This window comes from Poromitra crassiceps (genome assembly GCF_964638095.1).
Source record: "Poromitra crassiceps genome assembly, chromosome: 1".
NCBI classification, from domain to species: Eukaryota; Metazoa; Chordata; class Actinopteri; order Beryciformes; family Melamphaidae; genus Poromitra; species Poromitra crassiceps.
In genome coordinates, this window is record NC_139623.1 from 118,748,534 (window position 1) to 118,770,093 (window position 21,560).

Sequence of the window (21,560 nt, forward strand, 5' to 3'; positions counted from 1 at the left end):
AACGCCTGCTAAGTGGCTGCACGCGATATACACGCTATCAATCACAAAACTGTACCTGTACCGAGCCCTTTTTAGGTGCTCCACATTGCCAGATGTATCGGTTCGGTGCTCAGTGGTTGGGAGGGTGTAGTGCAGCTTACAATTTTGACCATCGGCTCCGCCATTTGAAAAAGTGCTCGGTATTGGAAAGTATGCACTATTTGGGAGTGCCAGGGCACCGGCATCTTGGATAACAACATTGGCTCGGAGGTAGGTACAGTTTTATTGTGATGGATAGCGTGTATATCGCGTGCAGCCACTTAGCCGACGTTGCAGTGGCTGTGGGGACCACGCATCCGAGACTCTGAAGGAAGAATGACTGAAGAGTCTCGCGTTGAGGCTAACGCCGAAGCATCGCTCAACCTAAGCAAAACCTACGCTGAACCCACAAGTTTCATTTAGGCGTCCTTCTTAACAGGCGAACGTGCTCTACAAATTTGCTTTAAGGACTATTAGGTGTTCAATTTGCGCAAGGCTTGAAACTAGTGCTGCAACTATCGATTATTTTAGTAATCGAGTATTCTACCGAATAATCCATCGATTAATCGAGTAATCGGATAAGAACCCTTTTTTGTGTTTTCAAAGGCTTATCGTAAATATACACCAAAAAATAAGATAAATCTCTTCAAATAAACAACTACATTAGTTTCTTTCTTAGAAAAAACAAAATTTTTATTTTTAAATTGCATGGAACTGGCAGTGGCACCATTCATCTTTTTCACCCGTCCTTACAAAGCTGTCCATAGTACGCTGTGATCCGCTGAAAAAGAGGTGAAATAATAATTAATATTGATATTTATTAGGTAAATTCATAACAAAACTGGAGAATGCGCATTTCCACACCCTAGACCTGTTGCCTATTATTGACACAAATATCAGAATAGCAAGATAACAGGTCAGGTGGTGTAATAATTGGAGCCTAAAATGCACCAATTAAATAGTTGTTTGCAATCATCATGAGAAGAGTCGACCGGTCTAGGGTGTGTAAATGTACATTCTCCACACACACACTCTTTCTCTCTCACACACACACACTCACTCTCTCTTTCTCTCTCACACACCAACAGGCTAGTGTAATCACACACACACACACACACACACACACAACGCTGTTAAATTAGCCGCTAACGTTAACGTTAGGTTGAGCTTTGTATTTCCCACAGAAAACGGCAAGCCACATCACAAAAATGCAGCGTGAATGCAGTTACTAATAGTCATATTGGCAACGTGGCAAGCCAGCAGCACAACTACTACTAGTCTTAATATCAAGTAGCAATCATTAGCATACATTTACATTAGCGTTGTGTATAGTTAACGTTACGTTACCTTGCTCCGCTCGACGTAGATGCGCTGGTGGATGCGTAGACTGTATGTTTACGGTTCAGGTGCTGAAGCATTGACGAGGTACTGTTGTGATATGCAAGTATCGTCTTGCACACCACTGAGTTTGTGTCTTTTTCAGCGTGAAATGGTCCCACACTTAGACAGTTTTGGTCACTTTGTCGGCCCTGGTTCTTCCCTTCCCGGCTCCTCCTGTCTGCTTTCTCCGCCGCCTCGTTCCATTTTGCGGGGTCCGCTCGAGTCAACTCGTCAAGCAGAAACCAACGGTTGACTGCCAATGACGACTCAACTCGTCAAAAAAAAAAAAAAAAAAAATTTGACGGTGGGACGTTGATCTAACCCTTTTACATCTCCTATATAAATATGGGAGCCACCGAACGTGTACAACCCATTCCACCGACCCACTAAGTGGCGACAGTGCTCTCCAGACTAGAAAAAGCCGAGCCAAAACTGCAGGGGAACGCGCGAGGAAACCATTCTCATACTGTAAAATGGATTGGCGAAAACGCTTTCGCTTTCGCGCATTATCGCGCTGGGAGCTGGCGGTGGGGGATTGCAAATTTGCATAATAGATTATGCGTGCAACACACTTTGAAACACCGGCAGAAAGCCCACAATCGCACGCAGCTTCATTCCAGCTGAGCTCACAACCGAAACGAACGAGCCCCATCCAGACTCGCCCAAAGAGCAGCCGCCAGCAGCCAGGCAGCACAGACAGGCAGAGCCTCGCTTGTGACAAACGCTGCAAAGCCACCAGAGACACACCCACGGAGGGAGGAGTTAGAAGGAGAGGGGGGTTTCCTGCTGCTATGGAGGAAATTACTGTTCAAAACTATTGTTTAGATGTCTGACGTCTTACGCCAAAAATAAATGGTTAAAGTGACTGTTCTATCGAATTTCACAAAAAGCCGTTTATCTCAGCTTAAATTTTCAGACGCTGAAACTATGCTGTATTCTACTGCTAATGCCTACATAACTACTAACTCTACAAACTAACTCTTTTAGACAGAGAAAGCACACATTCTATTAGTTCTTTTGAGATAATTTGTGTTCACAAAATCTTAGCAGAAAAGAATCCTCGGCTCTTGAAAGATGAGCCAGAATCCTCAAAAAAAACCTTTGGCAGAAGCTACCTACAGTATTGAAAAAACGGCTGGCAGTGAATGTGTTAATTATTCGAGTTATTCGAGGTACTCGAGGAATCGTGACAGCCCTACTTGAAACCCTGCCATTGCCGCTTGCGGCTATATTTATTATTATCATTATATTATTATAACAGTTTCTTGACAGTGTTTTCTTTTTTTCTTTCTTGAGTTGGGGAAATTGGTGAAACTGCTTGCTGTTTCAAACTATTTGTCATTTCTGCTGTTTCTGGCAGAGAGAGATGTCGGGGTTTGACAACTTCAACACAGACTTTTACCAGTCCAGCTACAGTGTGGAGGACCAAAACCAGGCTGGCCATGGCTACAGCAACACCGAAGACCCCTACAACAAGTAAGCCCAAGTCCTGCTTAAATGATGGCTTTACTGATTATCAACCCACTTTGTATCATATATAATCTCGGTAATATAAACACATGGGCAGTGTTTACCTTCTCTCTCGGTTTACCTCACAGAGAAAAATCCTCCCCTTCTATGCCTGCAGAAACTCCGCCCCTGCCAGCTGCAAGTCATTAAGGCTCGTTAAGGCTCTCATGTGGCATACTTAAAAAATAAACAATAGCCGCCCTCAGAGCAGATTCCGCATCTCGAGCAGAACTTCCGCAGTTTCGTTGTGACGTAAAACGTGTCACAACAGAGCATTTTGCCAGAGGAGGAAATGGGAGATCTCCGTGAGGAAAACAGAGAGAGAAGGTAAACACTGCCCATGTACTTATATTACCAATATTATAATGATACAACGTGAGTTGATAATTGCTAAAGCCATCCTTTAACTAATTCACTTTCAGTTAGTGAGGTTGGCGACCAGTGTTGGGCAAGTTACTCTGGAAAAGTAATTAGTTACTGATTACTCTTTAAAAAGTAATAAAAGTTACTTTACTTATTACTTTTTCAAAAAGTAACTAGTTACGTTACTAGTTACTACTTCTTCTTTTTTTTTTACCCCAAATACCTTACACTTAAGTTGTTACATGTCTAGCATGTCACTGTATTATTTTCGCTTTGGTATTATATATGTTAAAAGAAACGCCAAAAGCATTTTACTTTGAAATTCAGTTAGAAAGAACAGGAAGTGGTGTGTTAAGACCGGCTAGCTCCACACAGGAAAAGACGTGAAATGAGAGAGTCAGACAGATAACGTGAGTGTAAAGAAAGATGCTCAGCTGTTACTGTCGGAGTGGTAATAAAACAACACAGCCTCAATGCAAACGTTTCAAGCTTCGTTGCTGTAAGAAAAGTGATGCTGATCTGTCAACATTGCCTGGGCTGTCTGACTACAGTCAGAAGGCTTTGACCAGAAGGTTAGGAAGTAACAAAGTGTACAACACTTACCCAAAGTGGATCTGTTGACCAGTGAACTGTTACACCCAAGTCTACCTCACCCAGCGTCGCCTTCAATTTAGCCTCCATCCCCGCATATTCTCTCTCGAGGTAGCCAGCAAACATCTTTCTCTGTGGCAGCTTGACATTTTCTTCGTGGGTATTTTCTCTATGATGCATCGATATGAGGGCGAGTTAACAGTGCAAATAGGTAGCATCTGCCAAGCTGCTCGCACATAGTTTACAAAGGACAATAATGTTCTTTGCCTCTTTGACCGAGACAAACTCAAAATAATGGCATGAATACCTCCAGCTTTTGAACACGTATTTCTCTTCTCCTGGCTTCAGCCTCCATCATGCTGATTCAGTTTGTTTTGAAGTAACCACGCTCTGACCTGTCACACACACATACGTCATCATGACATATGTGCTGCGCGACAGGTCTACCTGAGTATTACTGAGGATTACTTTTTCTTTTCTTCTCTTTTTACATAGAAAACATTGCATTCTGGCGGGCAATGATCTAACGCAGTAACGCAGCGTTACTTGGATTAGTAACTGTAATATAATTACTGTTTTGGAAATTGTAACGCCTTATATTACGGTACTTCATTACTGAAAAAGTAACTAATTACATTAACGCGTTACTAAGTAATGCGTTACTGCCCAACATTGTTGGCGACTGACAGCGACCACATGACTTTATTTAGTTTTTGGAGTCACACACTCATACTGTGGTCCTTCTATTGAGCCATTCCAATTTTGGATTAAAATCAAATTATTTGTTTTTCTCACCATTTCACTGCGGGAGAAAACAGCCTAATTCTTGTAAGAACACTATTATTACACATAATCGTCATCAGTGATGTTTAGCTGGGGTCGTAAGGTGTTTCGGGTCTGTCAACATCATACACCCTTGCCCAGTAGACCCAGCCGAGGCCGATTAAGACCCACATCCCAGAAGCAGCCACTCATGGATCAGCCTTCCTACTCTGTCTGAAGGGTTGATCATGCCCAATCCGCTGCAATAGAGTTAGTGCTACACTGCAGTATTGTAAGACCCTTCGGTGCATGGAGGGTCTAAGGCCCTGTGTGGGTGACTCCAGGCCGGGCTCCTCCTTCGTCTCACCAGACCCTCCCGGGGAAAAGGCAATCCTACCATGGGCAGAGAGGACGCCTCAAGAAGGCCTGTGCGCTGCACGTCATTCACCTGCGCCGAGCACCTCGCTCTAGCCTGAAGGACGCCAGGCCGCGCCGATCTTTGCACAGATTTTCAGGAGGCTAATCCGTAGCATTTGTGGATTTCTCCCTCACGAGAGAGCCAGGCTGGGGTGCTAAACCCATCCCGTACCGGGTGCCGTCTCTCCGACCGTCAACTGTCTCTCCAGCTTGTCACCAAACTATACTTGGTTGTCACCTAGTCTATTCCTAAGTGTCACTGGCCAGGTGAGCCAGGATTCTATGTTTAAAAGACATACTACAGCATGCGCTGGGACGCGTCATCAGTGATGTTTAGCTGGGGTCGTAAGGTGTTTCGGGTCTGTCAACATGAGTTTGAGTTTTGAGTTTAACTTTATTGTCCCATAGGGAAATTTGTTTTAGGCATCTGTGCAGCAGCAATAGAGCGTGACAAACGTGACAGACAGTACAGCACAGCTGATGACAAACAGCACATAGACAAGAGGACAACATAGTCAGACATGATGGCAGCCTGGGCTACGAGTTAACAACTCTACCTAACCACGTATTGCACTTCAAGTATTGCACTGTCCCAAAAACCGCATTTAATTTCATCACATAAACCAATACCATCATAAAACCATAGTTCCTTAAAAACCATTAAAACCACTGACTGCAAAAGGATAAAAAAGATAAAAAAGTATATATAAAACGAAGGCAAGATAAGATATGACAAGACAGGCTGCAGGGACAGCCGAGCTCGAAGTGAGCTACCATGTGTAGTACAATGTAAAGGGACAAAAGGGACACTACCCCCTAGTGGGAGGACAGGCAGTTTATTTAAAGGTCCCAATTCGTGCAGCTGTAACCTCTTAAAAACGTGTGTCTCTGGTCCATAAAACATGATTCTGGATTAATTTGTCGAAAATATAGCAACCCCGTTTGTTGTGACGGAGTTCTCACTTCCTCATCTCATCGTGACGTCCCGATACCCCGTCTGGGGAACAGAGCGTTAGGGGGCGTGGCTTGAAGGAGACTGCAGGGGAAAGCTGGATAGGGACAAATCCAACTGTGGCAGTTCTGAGCTTGTGACCACTCATTACAGGGAGGGATGACAGCAGTATATATGCATTTACAAGTAAAAACAGCTTTTGCACGGAATGGGACCTTTAATAAGGCTATAGATGTTGGGAGGAATGAGCGCTTGTAGCGGTTACTCTTGTAGCTACAGGCTCTGTAGCGCCTTCATCATACACCCTCGCCCAGTAGACCCAGCCGAGGCCGATTAAGACCCCGACCCTGCACTGTGTTGTTAAAATAGGAATATGTGAGAGGGTTATTTAGCAGTTTTGTTTCACTGTCTTCTGTGTTCATCTAACAAATGTAAATAAGCTTGATTAGATCCCACATTCTGCTGACTAGACTAATATTTGACAGGTAAATTGATTTGCAATTTTGAGATATATAAACTTAAACAACCGAAAAGTGTACATGAATTTATTTGTACGTCTCCCTTATCCCAGAAATTAGAAGCTGGCTGTCGTTCGATCTCCATACCTAGTGGTGACTGACTGTGTTTCAATGTTGCAGCAATGGGCAGAGGTTCCGTTTATGAACGAGCGAGGATGACAAAAATAACTTGTGTTTGTACTCGGTATTATTTCTTTCGGATATTTAAGTGCTTACAATTTAAGTTGAATAATGCTCTGTAAAAAATAATGCAAACCACCTCATTGAAAAGAGAAGCATAATGCAACGATGAAATGCTCCTCAAAGTAGATATAGGCATTTCCAGGAGTGTTTTGATATCCTTCTCCTACCTCTAGTTTCTGTGCTTCTAAATCTTTCGATTCAGGAAAAGAAAATGTACTCACAGAATCCTGTTGGAAATGCTCTTATCCCCAGGGCGTACGGTCAGTACGACTACTCGCAGCCCATGGGCTACTCTGACCCCGGGATGATGCAGCCCCAGCAGCCGTACACAGGACAGATCTTCCAGCCCACACAGACCTTCACCCCGTCCCAAACACAGTCCATGTACAGCAGCAGCTTCGACGACGAGCCGCCGCTGCTGGAAGGTAAAGAATCAACTCTTAAGGCTGAATTATACTCCAGCAAGCTCCGTGGGGGTGGGGCCCCGCGAGTCCCCGTGAGTCACCGTGCAGACCTCGCGCTGGGGCTGATGCCATTATACTCAGAAAGTGATCAGCATGTATTGTACAATGGTTAATAGTGAGAACAGCCCGTGGAAAAGTCTCAATGAAACGCTATTATGTGCAATACTGTGTGCGCTTTCACTCTCAAACGACCCCACATCAGCACATGAAGGAATCACCAAACTTGTTTTTACTGAAAGCCGTTTTAGTTCTCAGCCCTGATAGCCTACTCTGTGCTGCTTTTAATCTCTCTCAATAATGCTCTCAACACAACACATTTACTTGGTGAAATGACTAAAAACGAACAGTTGCAAATCAAAGTTTATAGCCTACCACATGGGTCAAGAAATGTGGCGAAAACACAGCTCAGTGTTCAGGGCTCAGTGGCTTGAAAGCGGACATGTTTGGAGAGAAGCTGCTCGCGCTGTTAGCAAAAAAATCATGCACAAGGCGAGCGCCAGACGGAGGTAGCGCCCAACCACGCCCAACAAATTTACGTCATTTGACGCGCCCGGCCCTCGCTCCACCCCCGCGCCCTTCACGGCAGGGTGAGCATAATACAAGCTTTATGTGTCTTGTTTTTGTCTCATAGCACTTGTCTGATACATGATCATTCTAGGGCCACAATATTGTTCAGGGAACTAATAGTTGGTGTTTGAATTTGCTTGTGATCAAGGATTGAATTGAAGCCGATGCTACTATTGTACTCTTGGTAAGTCACACTGACCAAGAGCATCGGCTAACTGCCTAAAATATCAGTGTAAGATGTGTCCATGTTGAGAGATGTCCATGTTGTCCATGTTGAGAGATGTAGGCACCCTGCGTGGCAGCCTGCCGCCATCGGTGTATGAATGGGTGAATGTAGACTATCTACTGATTGTAAAGCGCTTTGGATAAAAGCGCTATATAAATGCAGACCATTTACCATTTAGATCACACTGCAGTATCACTTCTTGGGACTTGAACCCACGATCTATTCACAAGGTGTGAAATTAAAGTTTGAGCCACTTGCTGCAGTGGCTGGTAGATTGATCATTTCCCCAGACTATCTCATAGCTGCAAAAGTACTTTGACAGAGTAGGAAAAAGCTGATGGATCACAGACTGGCTACCTGCCAAAGAGACAATAAAATGGGCAGACTTACTGTACACGCCACAGCCAAAATGTATCTGTCATTGGCAAAACTTTGCAGCATTTGGCTGCTGGGGGATAGTGTTCATTTCAAGTCCTGCGTTCTACTCAACCATGGGAATGCTATTTACAGACATGCTATTGTACGCAATCCAGCACAGGGGGAAAACAATCAAATTTGGGCAATTTGGGGATATTTCAACATAGAAGTGAGTTTGGACAACGGTGCAAGCTAAGCTAATAGCGTTTACATTTTAAGTAAGTAGAACTATGTTGAACTTTTACCATGTGTGACGATGCTATTGTGGTGATGAAGACGGCGCGGTGGCTCAGTGGTTAGCACTGTTGCCTTACAGCAAGAAGGTCCCGTGTTCTAATTCCCGGTCCGTCCCAGGTCCTTTCTGTGTGGAGTTTGCATGTTCTCTCCGTGTTCATGTGGGTTTCCTCTGGGTCCTCCGGTTTCCTCCCACCATCAAAATACATGTTTGTTAGGGTTAATACTCCTCTCAGTGCCCCTGACCAAGACACTGGCAAAAATAACTGGAGTTGGTCCCCAGGCGCTGCACTGCGGCTGCCCACTGCTCCTAGTTCTAGGAAGGTTCCTGGTAGAGGATGGGTCAAATGCAGAGGATGAATTTCCCCATGGGGATAAATAAAGGATAACTTAACTTAAAGAGTTTGACACAGACAGTTGGACACTTAAATTTTCCAATTTAAAGTGACTTATTTTTATTTAGCCTAGCCTAGCCTTGTTTCAGTATGTGGGTGAGAAGACTATCAACTCATATCATTCCTAGAGTTTGGAGGGATGTTGACAGAGCCTGAATATAAAAACAGCTCTCTGAGGGCTGAACCCACCGGAAGCAATATTTGACACATGTCAATTCCCGCTCTATGGTGCACTGCAGGCAGAAGATGTGAGGCCTCAGCAGCACTGGCACCTGCATTCCCTCACCTTGGTATCATACTTAATTTATGGCCTATTCTACAGTCTGCTTTATGCTCCTCGAGACCAGCTACTAGATCAACTAGACTTTACAGTCATATTTGGTCCGTAAAGTTGTATGGTTCTTGTTAAATTATCCACTCAGTTTACAGTCATAATATTGCAGGTTACTGTATATTTTTTTTAACTTTGTTAGTTTTCCTTTTCCTAATCCTTGTATTGGCTCCCTGTAGCAACCTTTTATTAAAAGCATAAACCTCACAAAAACGCTGCAAAATCAAATCAAGTTCTGAATTGATGTTCCACACGTGACACTGTTGGGTAGTTGAAAACAATTGTCATGCTTCAACATGTGCATGTGATGCTTCAACATGTGCATGTGATGCTTCAACATGTGCATGTGATGCTTCAACATGTGCATGTGATGCGTCCAGTGCATAGCTACCTTCTGTGCTTCCAACAGCAGCCTGCATGAGGCATTTAGGGAACATCAGTCAATTCTAGCATCTGCAGATAGGCAGACATAGTGAAGCGTTGAGGGGACATCTGTAATTTGTAGCTCCAGAAAATAGCCTGGGTTACACTTACGTTATCATGTGTTACTCGACACATAACCTTACAAACTTTGCAGTCTGAGCCATCTTACATACAGTATGAGCTGTATCACACTTCAGGGCTTAATTTCTCTATTCGGATATACATTTTGTTGAGGAGAAATGACTGAAAAAATCGTTTAAAATGACCATTGGTTTTGGCCTTTGTACCTTACATTTAGGGTGCAATGCCCCAGCAGCAAATGTGTATTGATCAAAGACCAAAGTGGACCAGTGTTACGTAGAGCAGGGTGCTTTAGTCTTCAGCACAAAACTCCATTATGAAGTTCCAAACAATTACAAGAAATCACTCCCCATCTGATAGTAACATACCCCACAGGGGGGCACGGTGGCGCAGTCGGTAGCGCTGTCGCCTCACAGCTAGAAGGTCCTGAGTTCGATTCTCGCCTGGGACGCTGTGGGCGCTAGAGTTGTGATCCCCCCATATCTTCAGTGCCTACTGTCCAGGTGGGTTATCTCGTCGAAAGGGCCTTTCTGTGTGGAGTTTGCATGTTCTCCCCGTGCTCCCCAGGGGGTTCCTCCGTACATAACCCCCCCACTAAAAACATGCAGAAGATCGTCATCGTCATCCGACCAGTGACGACAACATCCGAAGTTGGTCCCCGGGCGCTGGAAAGAAAAAGCGACCACTGCTCCTGGCCTGCCCCCCGGAGGAAAAGACAAGCCTGGATGGGTTAAATGCAGAGGACAAATTTCACCGGCCACCGTCAGCATGAGTGTGTGTTTGTGGCCGCATGCATGTGTTGGGTGTGTTCGTGTGACGGAAACTTTATCCATCTACACTAAAATGACTGTCAGGAAGGCTGATGACACACTCAAGGCTGTGTGAGGGAGAATCATCCGAGTAAGAGTTTGGTTCCAGTCTGTCTCTTTCAATCAAGGATTATCCAACATCCCTGATCTGTGTTTCCTCTTGTGTCCTATCTTAGAGTTAGGCATCAACTTTGACCACATCTGGCAGAAGACTCTGACGGTGCTCCACCCAATGAAGGTAGCAGATGGCAGCATCATGAACGAGACAGACCTGGCTGGCCCCATGGTCTTCTGTTTGGCATTTGGAGCGACACTACTCCTGGTAAATCACACGGTTAACATTAATGAGTAATAATACTTGTTAAGCCGACTCGCTAAAAAACTAAACTATAGCAGTAACAATCTTTAATGGAGAGAACAGGAATGAGTCAGGAAGTAGCACTTTGGTTCGTAAGGGGAAAAGTGAATGGGGTTTTAGAATGGGGATTTCGGTTAAATGCATGAAATAAGGTCTGTGGTTAACAAAAGTTTATGGGAGTGGTAATTTGTGTTTAGCAGGGTAATCTTCACAAACGTGGACCACTTTTATGACTTTGGAAGCGTAAATGCGGTTTTCAGAAAACGTTTCAAAAGTCATAAAAGTGGTCTTCGTTTGTGAAGATTATCCTGCTGAACACAAATGACCTCTTCCATAAACTTTTGTTAACCACAGACCTTATTTGATGCATTTACCTGCAATAGCCATTCTAAAATTCTATAGCCTTTTCCCCCTAAGAACATGTTGGCGATTTCTGGTTAATCAGTACTCTATAGCCGTTTTCCCACATGCGTACCGGAAAATTACCTGTAAGTCAATATCGGACATTTCCCTTCACACTTCGGCTTGCGCATGTGGGAATCTATCAGCGAATTTGCCGGTATGTTGGGGGGGAGGGGGGAGCTTATTTGGGGGGTCGGCAAAACTCGAAATAAGTTCCCTTGTCAGTTGTCACACAATAAATCACACTCGTTTGACTTAAGAGCAGCGTCAAGCTAGCCTGACTCCACCAGACGGGGGCGGCATTGTTCCACAAATTCACAATCCACCTCAGTCTGGCCCTGGCCTCAGAGAGGCGTTCAAACCGGCCGCCACCCAGGCGCACCAATCAGCGTGAGCTACGGGCGGGCTTTAGGCGAGACCGGGTGTGACGCGATCGAGAGGCGCCTGTGCGTTTGTACCGTAAATTCCGGACTATAAGGCGCACCGGTGTATAAGCCGCACCTGCAGAGTTGACTGTTTTTTACATATATAAGCCGCACCGGTCTATAAGCCGCGGGTGTTTTGATGTTTAATTACCATATGTAAGGCTTCGTGCACAGAGGGGATTGTCGGGAAAGAGATGGCTGTTTGGGGAAGCTCCCATTTATTAACATTTCAACAAAACAAAAGTCAGGTCACTAATCCCCAGACAAAATCACACATTGTGAGATGCTTAAAAATCACCATCGGCGGGAGCTTTATCCAGATGCTGTGCAGCCAAGAACACAAGTGAAATTTGTTCTCTCGTGACCTGTGGTTCTCAACGTGATGGACGATTCACCTTTCTTGTTAACAGTCCTAGTGAGAGGCAGGTCGAACGTCAAAGGCACTTCATCCATATTTATGATCTGCTCCGGTCCGATGGAATATTCCTTGATCTTTCTTTGTGTGAATTCGCCGAAGTTTGTAATTTTCTCCTGGTAGTCGGGAGGGAGTTGCTGACACAGTCGTCCGCGCCCTGACGGACAGTCCCTTTCGTCTCGGGTTTGTGCATGATCCTTTGCTGCTGCTGCTGTTGTTGTTCCTGTCTCGCTACTGTCTCAGACATGGCTTTCAGGCTCAATCGCCGCCATCGTCGTAACACAGCCAGTTCTCCATCTTTTGAAGCATGATGTTAGATTACAACGAGCTAGTTGTGTGGCTTAGCCTTCCAAAATGTTGCTGTTAGTTTTTTAGAATGTAATACATAGAATTGGGAATGTTACATTCAATTTCATTCAGACTGTCTTTCAGGCTCAATCGCTGCCTTTTTCCCCCCGGAGCGAGGGAGGAGGGAGGGTGTTTTACCGTAGTGGCTGAGAGAGAGTAGTGGCACAGTGCTCCAATCAGGTCGCGAGGCACATTTTTTGCAACATCATCCAATCAGGGTCTCGCTCTCATAATGTCTGTCTTGCTCTCGTTCTGCCTCATACCAACATCCATAGATTTTGGAGGTTCCCGAGTGGCCGTTTGCTGGAAAAATCCATAGATAAGCCGCACCGTTATATAAGCCGCAGGGGGCAAAAAAGCCCAAAAAACGGGAAAAAAGCCGCGGCTTATAGTCCGGAATTTACGGTAGTTCTTTCACTATTCAACATGGCGGCGGCTACCGAGGCTAGCTCCAGTGAGCTAGTCAAACATTCTATTCAAAACAATAAGCTAACATAAACGTTAAGCACTTGATCTTACAGTGAGTACGAAACCGTAACTGTATTGTTGTAACGTTATCAACTATGAACGTTAGTAAACAAGACATTGTTGTAGAATTTGAGGAGATAGCGTTCAGACCGTTGCTAGGCTGGGAGAACATAGCAGCCATCAGCTAGCTGTAAGGCTAGCCGTTAGCCATTCACGCAAGTCACACAAACCCAAAGCCCTACGTCATGAAGGGAAGTCGATCTGATTGGTTGGCGTTGGCAAGCCCAGACGGTGACAGACAGACGGTCCATCCAATCACCTGCCTAGTAGCTTGAAAAAAGTGACCGCCCTCTTCAGCAATGTAGCTTGGCCGAACCCAGATGGATGTTGGTTGTGAAACAAATGTGAACGAACTTACATCCATCTGGCAGCGTCAGGTTAGCGTCAAGCCACCAGCGTAATAAACACAGCCGATTTACCCCCTCCCCTCTCTGCTCGAGAGCAGCAGCCACGGACAGACACAGCAAGAAAGGCTTGCAAGCTGCTCAACGCTTGTATGTATGTAGAGAAAGCAAATGCACAGCGAAATGTGGAAGTAGTTTGCTTTGATGTGCGCGAATGATTAGATGATGCACTTTGAAGAAGTTGGGATCCGTGTCTGAGAGAAATAGTTGCTGGTTCGATGTTTATCCGTTCACCTGCGTCGCGTTGAAGCACTTTTTACAGACTGGCTTCCTTTGATGTGTCCGGGGTTGCCTTCGGAAATCAGCAAGCTGACATACTGCTCTTATTAGGCTATCACAAGATCATTTCGCCAGTTTGCTTTAATGTGCGCGAATGATTAGATTATGCCCGCTGGAACATTAAGCAACGTGTGTAGGCTACTCCTCGCCCATGATTGAAGGACCGCTGTCGCGGAAAATGACTGGACCTTTTCCACTTGCGTCCCCTTAAGAGCATACCGCTCTTCTGACTGGCTCGAAACTGGTGAAATGTCGGGGACGACGGGGTCGCGCTTATACCGGCACTTTCTTTTTTCTCACTGTGTGGCTACTTTTAAAATAAAGTGCATTTGGAATTGCATTGTATTATGATCCATAATTAAAATAAACAAATGCATTTACTTCCATTATCTTTTATTAATACTAATGCTGCCCTCTGTTACAAGAGTTAGCCACCAGGTGGCAGTCAGGGTTCCAAGCATGCAGGAAAGCCACAGTAAAATCGGAGACTGTAGAAGAAGAAGCACAAGCTATTCGTGCGTTCCTTTATCGCAAAATAACTGGGATGTGGAGGCTAAATGACAACACATCTGTTTTGTTAGCATTCCATTTGCAGAAAACTTGAGCTGGGAAGTTCACTGTTCATTGGCCAGTCGCTAGCCAGGCTAGCCATTGTTAGCAATAACAATTGACAACATGGCATTTCGCGGCATTTTGCGCATACAAACACTGCAGCCTCATGTCCACACAGATAGATGTTAGGCAGTGCTGTGTGTACAGCTGATTTAATGAGACACAAACAAAACAGAAGTGCTAAACAATATTACTACGATTACTACTACTGTTGTTGCGCGGTGCAGCCATCTTGGATTTTTGAGGTTGGGGCTGCTGAGGCTCCTACGAGTTTGGAATGGGAAATCCCAGCTCTGATGACGTCACCGCCCAGCTCATGACCTTTGAAGTCGTAAGATTACCAGTCCCCAGTTATAAAGGAATGAACGATATACTGACGTTAAGAGCCTGGTGAGTGGTGACACGAGGTTATTAACACATTGAGTGCCAGCGACGCCATATGGCGTCATTAGAAATTTACCGTAGGCTGCCAGCGACGCCAAATGGCGTCAGTAACTCGAAATTGTTTTTTTGACGGGGGGGTGTCGATCTATGCCTCTTACATCGCCTCTTACAATATGATAGCTATTGAATGTGTCTAACCTATTTTACAGAACCCTTAGGTGGCGACAGCGCACTCCAGATGAGAGAAAGTGGAGTAAAACCATAGAGTAAAACACACAGAAGAAGTCGTTTGGGAAGAGGAAATCGCATCGCATCCGTCCGTATGCAGCTGCTTCATTGAAGCATAACGTAGCTGTGCCCCTGCAGCAGCCAATCTGCTGTCACAATTGAGCACCTCGTGTCCGCTGCATTCGCATGATCAGCCGTGGAGTTCTCAACTGGAAGCATGGTGACATACACGCGGGTGTAAAAAAGCTGGACTAGCGGACTTTTCACTGCTGAGCACACGCAGAGCAAACGCACTCACAGCAGAGCAGAGCAGAGAGATACTCCTCCCACAACGGGGGGGGGGGGGGGGGGGGGGGAGGAGGAGGGGGGGGAGGTGGGGCACGCAGGACACTACAGCATACAACAGACCCAGGCAGCTGCAGCATTACATCAGAAAATATTAGCAATGAGTCAATGATGTGCTTGAAATGCTTCCTTTCACAAAAGGGTCATTATCTCAGCTCGTAGAAAAAAAGGGCTGTTTTTGGTCTAATCAAGCTATCTTCTCCGGCTCATAACTAAAGAACGGAAAATGGGATCAATAAACTTTTTTTTGCAGGTGATAGAAGAGAGTCTCATCGTTATTTGTGCGTGTTCAGTGTTTACATAGTAATTATTAAAGAAATTATATGACTGTTTTAAAATGCATTGCGGCCTATGTGGCACAGTACAGCACCTTTTGCCCAAGGGCCGTGGCACTCAAAGTGTTAAGAAGAAGAAGCACAAGCTTTACTGATGTTAAGTTGCAATTAAGAACAAGTCAAAACATATCACCTGACTGGGCATCCATCATATAAACATGGTGCCAGAAGCAGAACCTTGATGATGTGACAGGACACAAAACAGGCTGGACACCATTGATTCCACCGGAGCTAAGGTCAACACTTGATTTATAAGCAAAAGTGCTAATGCTAGCTGCTAGCCGATGAAGGCTTGACACTACTCTGTCTGCAGTCTCTCTCTTGTAGCCCTGCATGCAGGGCGGACGTATCTCCACAACCGTAACTCATGAAGACTCATGGGTGGTGCCGTTGGATTCAGAGTAAAAAAATACATATAGTCCTTTATAGGCATATTAGGCGATCTAACCTTCCGTTTCCCAGAAAATGTAAATAATGTAATAATCGATTTTTGACATTAAGTGAATCGATGCAGAATCGTCCGCATCGTGATGCATCTTATAATCGATTATTTTTGACACCCCACGTGTGTATTTTTTACCTTCCATCTTTTCAGACGGGTAAGATCCAGTTTGGCTACGTGTACGGTATCAGCGCCATTGGCTGCCTGGGCATGTACTGCCTGCTCAACCTGATGAGTATGACGGGTGTCTCCTTCGGCTGTGTGGCCAGCGTCCTGGGCTACTGCCTCCTCCCTATGATCCTGCTCTCCAGCTTCGGAGTCCTCTTCTCTTTACAGTGAGTCCACAGACCAGCGAGCACGGGCTCATAGTCTGTATAGTTCATATCAGTGCACATCTTTATTGTCCACCCTCCAGGGGAAATTTGATGTGTAGTAGAGGGCAACAACACATATAATAGTTAGAGCAAAAAACCATAAGTGTATCTGTTAAAAGTATCAAACAGTTAGAGCAAACAACCATAAATGTATCTGTAGCTGTTGATTTCAAGGCTACATGCATCCCCCGTTACAGAAAACGTGCAAGAGTTAGTGAGAGTATAGGCTATTGAGCTTTGAATACTGTAACGGTTTCCTCAGTCAGTCACCATCATCTTTTGCAAACATACTTCTCCCAGCAAATCTAAACAGCTACATTATTATTATTATGGTTACAGTGGTTCTCAAATGGGGGTCCGGGGACCCCCAGGGGTCCTTGAGGGGGTTGCAGGGGGTCCCCAGTCAAAAGGGGGGTAATTTATTTTCGCTATAATTCCATTCATTAAGTAACACAATGACTATTTTGGTCATGGGTTTTATACACTTTCTGTAATAAAACATCTAAAAGCATCAATCTTATTATCATATGGGACAAAATCCTATCAAATGGGGGTCCGTGGTCTAATCTTTGTCAGTTTAGGGGTCCTTAACTCATTGAGTGCCATGGACGTCTTTCGACGTCCAATTAAATAGTGACGTAGAGTGCCACGGACGTCTTTCGACGTCCAATGCGTTTTTTGACGGTGGGACGTCGATCAAAGCCTTCCGCAGCTCCTGTACAACTATTGTAGCTATTGGAGGTCTATAACCTATTTTACAGAACCCTTAGGTGGCGACAGTGCTCTCCAGGTTAACAGAAAGGCAGAGAAAAACAGAGAATAAGTCATTGGGGAAACGGAAATCGCATCGCATCCGTATGCATCGATATGCATGAAGCGTTTTAACGTTAGATGTGCCTGCAGCAGGCAGCAGCCAATCTGCTCCCACAATTGAGCTCCTCCATGTCCGCTGCGACAGGCTGTCGCCGACAGCCCATTCGCATGATCAGCCGTTATTATTCTCAACTGGAAGCATACAGTAGTAGCCGGTGACAAACACACGCGGACAAAGCTGGATGTCGCCGACGCGCACCCTTCACAGTGCAGAGCAAACTCAGCAGAGAGCCACCTCCCATAAGGAGGAGTGTGCAGTTGAGGCGGGGGGGGGGGGGGGGGGGGGGCACGCAGAGCAGCACACAACACTGACCCAGACAGACCCAGGCAGCAGGACAGGGTTGGCAAACGCAAGCCAGAATATCCGATGCCCACCAGCAGCAAATCAAGATCAGCAAGAAGCTGCAACCAGCAGCGCACGCAGGGGCCAGCGCTGCTGGTTGCAGCTAAAAATATTATTCTGCCAAACAAAATTCCCTGGCCTTCACTGTTTTATTGAAGGAAATTATTTTTGAGGTGTGACTACATCAGAAAATTAGCTTCAGAGTCAGTGATGTGTTTGAAATGTTTAATTTCACAAAAGGGCCATTATCTCAGCTTCTAGAAAAAAACTGCTCTTTTTTGTTAAATCAAGCTATCTTCTCCGGCTGATAACTAAAGAACGGAAAATGATATCAATAAACCTGTTTTTGCTGATGATAGAAAAGAGTCTCATCGTTCTTTTTGCGTGTTCATTGTTTACATAGTAATATCACACAATATTCTGTGGGCCTCGAGAAATCACTGAAAAAAGCTCTGAAACTCTGGCACTGGGAGCGTCCGTTCTCCAAAAGTGGCTGGCACTCAATGAGTTAATTTGAAAAAAATGTAGAACCACTGATGTAGCCTATAGAATAATGCAGTTGAATGAGGTCTCTGATGTACCGCTCTCAATATAGCCTACCAGTCACTACTGAAATCTATACTGCATACCCAATGTATTTTTCTATTTCATAAAAAAAAGTCAGAAACATGTTAACTGGCTAAGATAACCATCTTATATTAGATGTAGGCCTACAGTATAATGTTATATTATATTTTCAATGTGCATGAATGGATAATGGAAATATAGGCTACTTGATTTTTTTTTACCCAAATACTCACATTATATTTTAATCGTATTTTATCGAATGAAAAAAAAAATCTGCCTTATATATCAGCCATCGCCGCCCTGCTCTCTAAAGATCGGCATCGGCCATTGGAAAACACATATCAGTCAAGCTCTAATCAAGATTATCTTTGTCTAGGCTGCAGTGAGCTGCTACATCCCAAAATCTACCAGTCACATTGACTATTTACTAGCCCAATGATTGTTAAATGATGTTGTCTGCCAAAGTGGTTGGTAGACTAGACCAGTGGTTCTCAACGCGGGGTCCAGGGACCACCAGGGGTCTAGTCCATGGGCCAGACCAGATATCGGTACCATCTGGGTGGGCAAAACTTTACCTATACTAAATTGTTTATAGGGTCAATATAAGTAAATTAATATATGATAGCCTTTCCACAGGAGTAGCTTTTCATATTTATTGGACATTTTCTTATTTTCCCCTATTTAGTCCATGTGCCAAACACAAAAATTGCACATCGGTACCACTCAAGTGGACAAATTCTAATCATGATTTTTGAACAGGTATATATCCATAGATGATATTTTAGTATGATAGCCTTTGCAGAATGGCAGCTTTGTCACAGTTATCGGCTCATGAAGTTAGCCAGCCCCTACAATAAATTTGATTCTAGGTGCTGATGCATAACCTATTTTAGGCTCAGGACCTTTAACCATGTTCTATGATAACATGTTTGACAACATTTTAAAGGGTAGCTTCTTAGCTTTCATTTGAGCTCAGTTGTGAGTCTGTCTGACAAATAAAGAGGTCACATGGGCTCTTCAAAGTGTCAATGACATTCATTTTTCCACAGTTTTTGCCTAAATTATAGTCTTTATTTCAGCACTGTGGCATCTAGGAACATCACAGACACAAACAACAAACACTGGAATACTCATAGGACTAAGGATTCAGAGAAGGTATAATGAACCCATACTATCCCATCGTGAGGGGTGAATTTGGCCCTTTGAATTTGGTAGAAGAATGCCTTCTCGAGGGAAATGGGCCAGAACCCAAAATGTAAGATATCGGTGCCATCCGGGTGGACAAATTCTACTTGTGATTTTTTTTAATTCCTATTCATCCCTAGTAGGGATGGGCATCGAATTTCGAATTTTCGAATAATCGTTGTTATTATCAAGGTCGACTTTTATTATTGAAAGTCGAAATTCGATTTTTTTTTTTTTTTTGTGAGTGAAATGTTGCATTGTCTCCCCTGATTCTAAGTAGAGTCGAATTGCTTGGTTTGAGCAAGTAAAACAATTTTTATAAGCATTTTAAGCAAGGTTTATGGAAAAATTAATGGCGGATGAAATCCCATGAAGAGGGAGAAGGGGTGACTTTGGCACCCCTTTGGCACTCAGACCTGAGCCTACTAAATATTTAATGAACCACTCATGCTTGTCAAAACTGTTTTTTATTTTCGAAAATGTCAATGTCATGTAACATGTTCTTTACTTCAGTGGTGCAATGCTTGTTTGAGCTAAAAATCCACAGCAGAAGCTTTTTCTATTAATTAATAAAGCCTTAGACTTAGAATCAGGGGAGACAATGCAACATTTCACTCAAAAAAAAATACATTTTGAAAATCTTTTTTTTTTTTTTTTTCGAATTTCGATTAAAAGTCGACTTTGGCCAGCGAATTGCGAATAGTGTTTTTGCTAGAAATGCCCATCCCTAATCCCTAGATTATGTTTTTATATGATAGACCTTGATGACCATGGTAGCTTATTAGTGCTTAACCACCCCTCTTAAATTATGGACTTATGGGAAATCATCTTTCTTTCATTATATCCTCTCCCTGGGGTGTCTAGACTACTGACTGTTAATATTACATGTCTAGATATAGGCATGCTATCCTATGATACTATACATACCATACCATACTATACTATACTAGATAGATATGCTATACTTAATTGTCTACTAAATTGGCACATTTCCCAGTCAAAATTAGGGTAAATTGGCACGCTTTTCAGTCAAAAATTGTTTTATTTGTGTTACGGTATATGTACAGCTACATTCAAAATGTTTCCAGTCTTTCAACACAATATTAGGACAATCTACCCTTCCTGAGACCATGTCATCCACGAGGGCAACACCATCATCGTCATTCACATCTGAGTCTGTCAGCTGTGCAGCAAGCTCTTCTTCACTGTGCTGGTTGGCACATGTTTGTAGTTTGCTGCTTGTTATTGAGACCTGTGCACTCTGGTGGTTTGCACGACCTCACACACTTGCAGGAGAGCAACTGCAAGATGGCACCTGGTGCTGGGGAACCATGCATCCACTGGATTTCCAGCTGCCTCTCATCATCTGTGGTCCACCCATGGTCCTTAGAAAGAGAGCTCCGCACATCTCTTTTTCGGGCAGGTGCGTCGGACAGGAACATCAATTATAAAGAAAGAGTCCCGCACACCGTCCAAACTTGCAATTGTAGAGTTTATTCCGTGACGTTTCGGTCACCGACCTTTTTCAAACAAAACCCATGGTCCTTAAAATACAGTCCATTGTTGATATCATGGAAACCTCCTGGGTGAATCCACTCAGTCCAGACCAATATGAGTTTGTCAGCTTGTCAACTGCAACTGTTGCCCCGCCAGATGTAGCCAACCTGCATGATTCCAGCCACAACATCCAGCAGTGGAGGAAACTGCTCTACAGCACTGCCAGCAAAGCCAGTCTGATCAAATTCTTGTTTGAGGAATGGAAAGGACCCAAACACAGATAGAAACTACAAGACAAGGCCTTATATGCAGGGATTAAAGTTCTCAGTCGCTATGGTGGATTTCAGTCAATTGGAGTCAGATATAAAATGTGAAAAGTATGTCTTATGTTGGAACCTGTAGCATACTGATTCAGCCTGGAACACAATCCATGCATCATTACTGGGTGTTTTGGAACTTTCGAGTGAAATGAGTGTGATATGTACACACTGTCCGCCTTTTTTACATGAAAACCTATGGGAAATGACGCAAAGCATCGGCAAAAAAAGCAAACACTTTAAAAAGCCCGAAATAGCT

At 44.1% G+C, this 21,560-nt stretch overlaps 1 protein-coding gene across 1 annotated transcript in view; it reads left to right on the forward strand.

The window, feature by feature from the left end:
- yipf5 (Yip1 domain family, member 5) overlaps positions 1–21,560 on the forward strand; it is a 30,810-nt gene that overhangs the window by 2,073 nt on the left and 7,177 nt on the right. Inside the window, exons 2-5 of the mRNA XM_083637830.1 lie at positions 2,759–2,874; positions 6,946–7,118; positions 10,817–10,962; positions 16,299–16,480. Of these exons, the coding sequence (XP_083493956.1) occupies positions 2,765–2,874; positions 6,946–7,118; positions 10,817–10,962; positions 16,299–16,480 (611 nt within the window). The 5' untranslated portion in view covers positions 2,759–2,764. The remainder of the gene's footprint in view (positions 1–2,758; positions 2,875–6,945; positions 7,119–10,816; positions 10,963–16,298; positions 16,481–21,560) is intronic.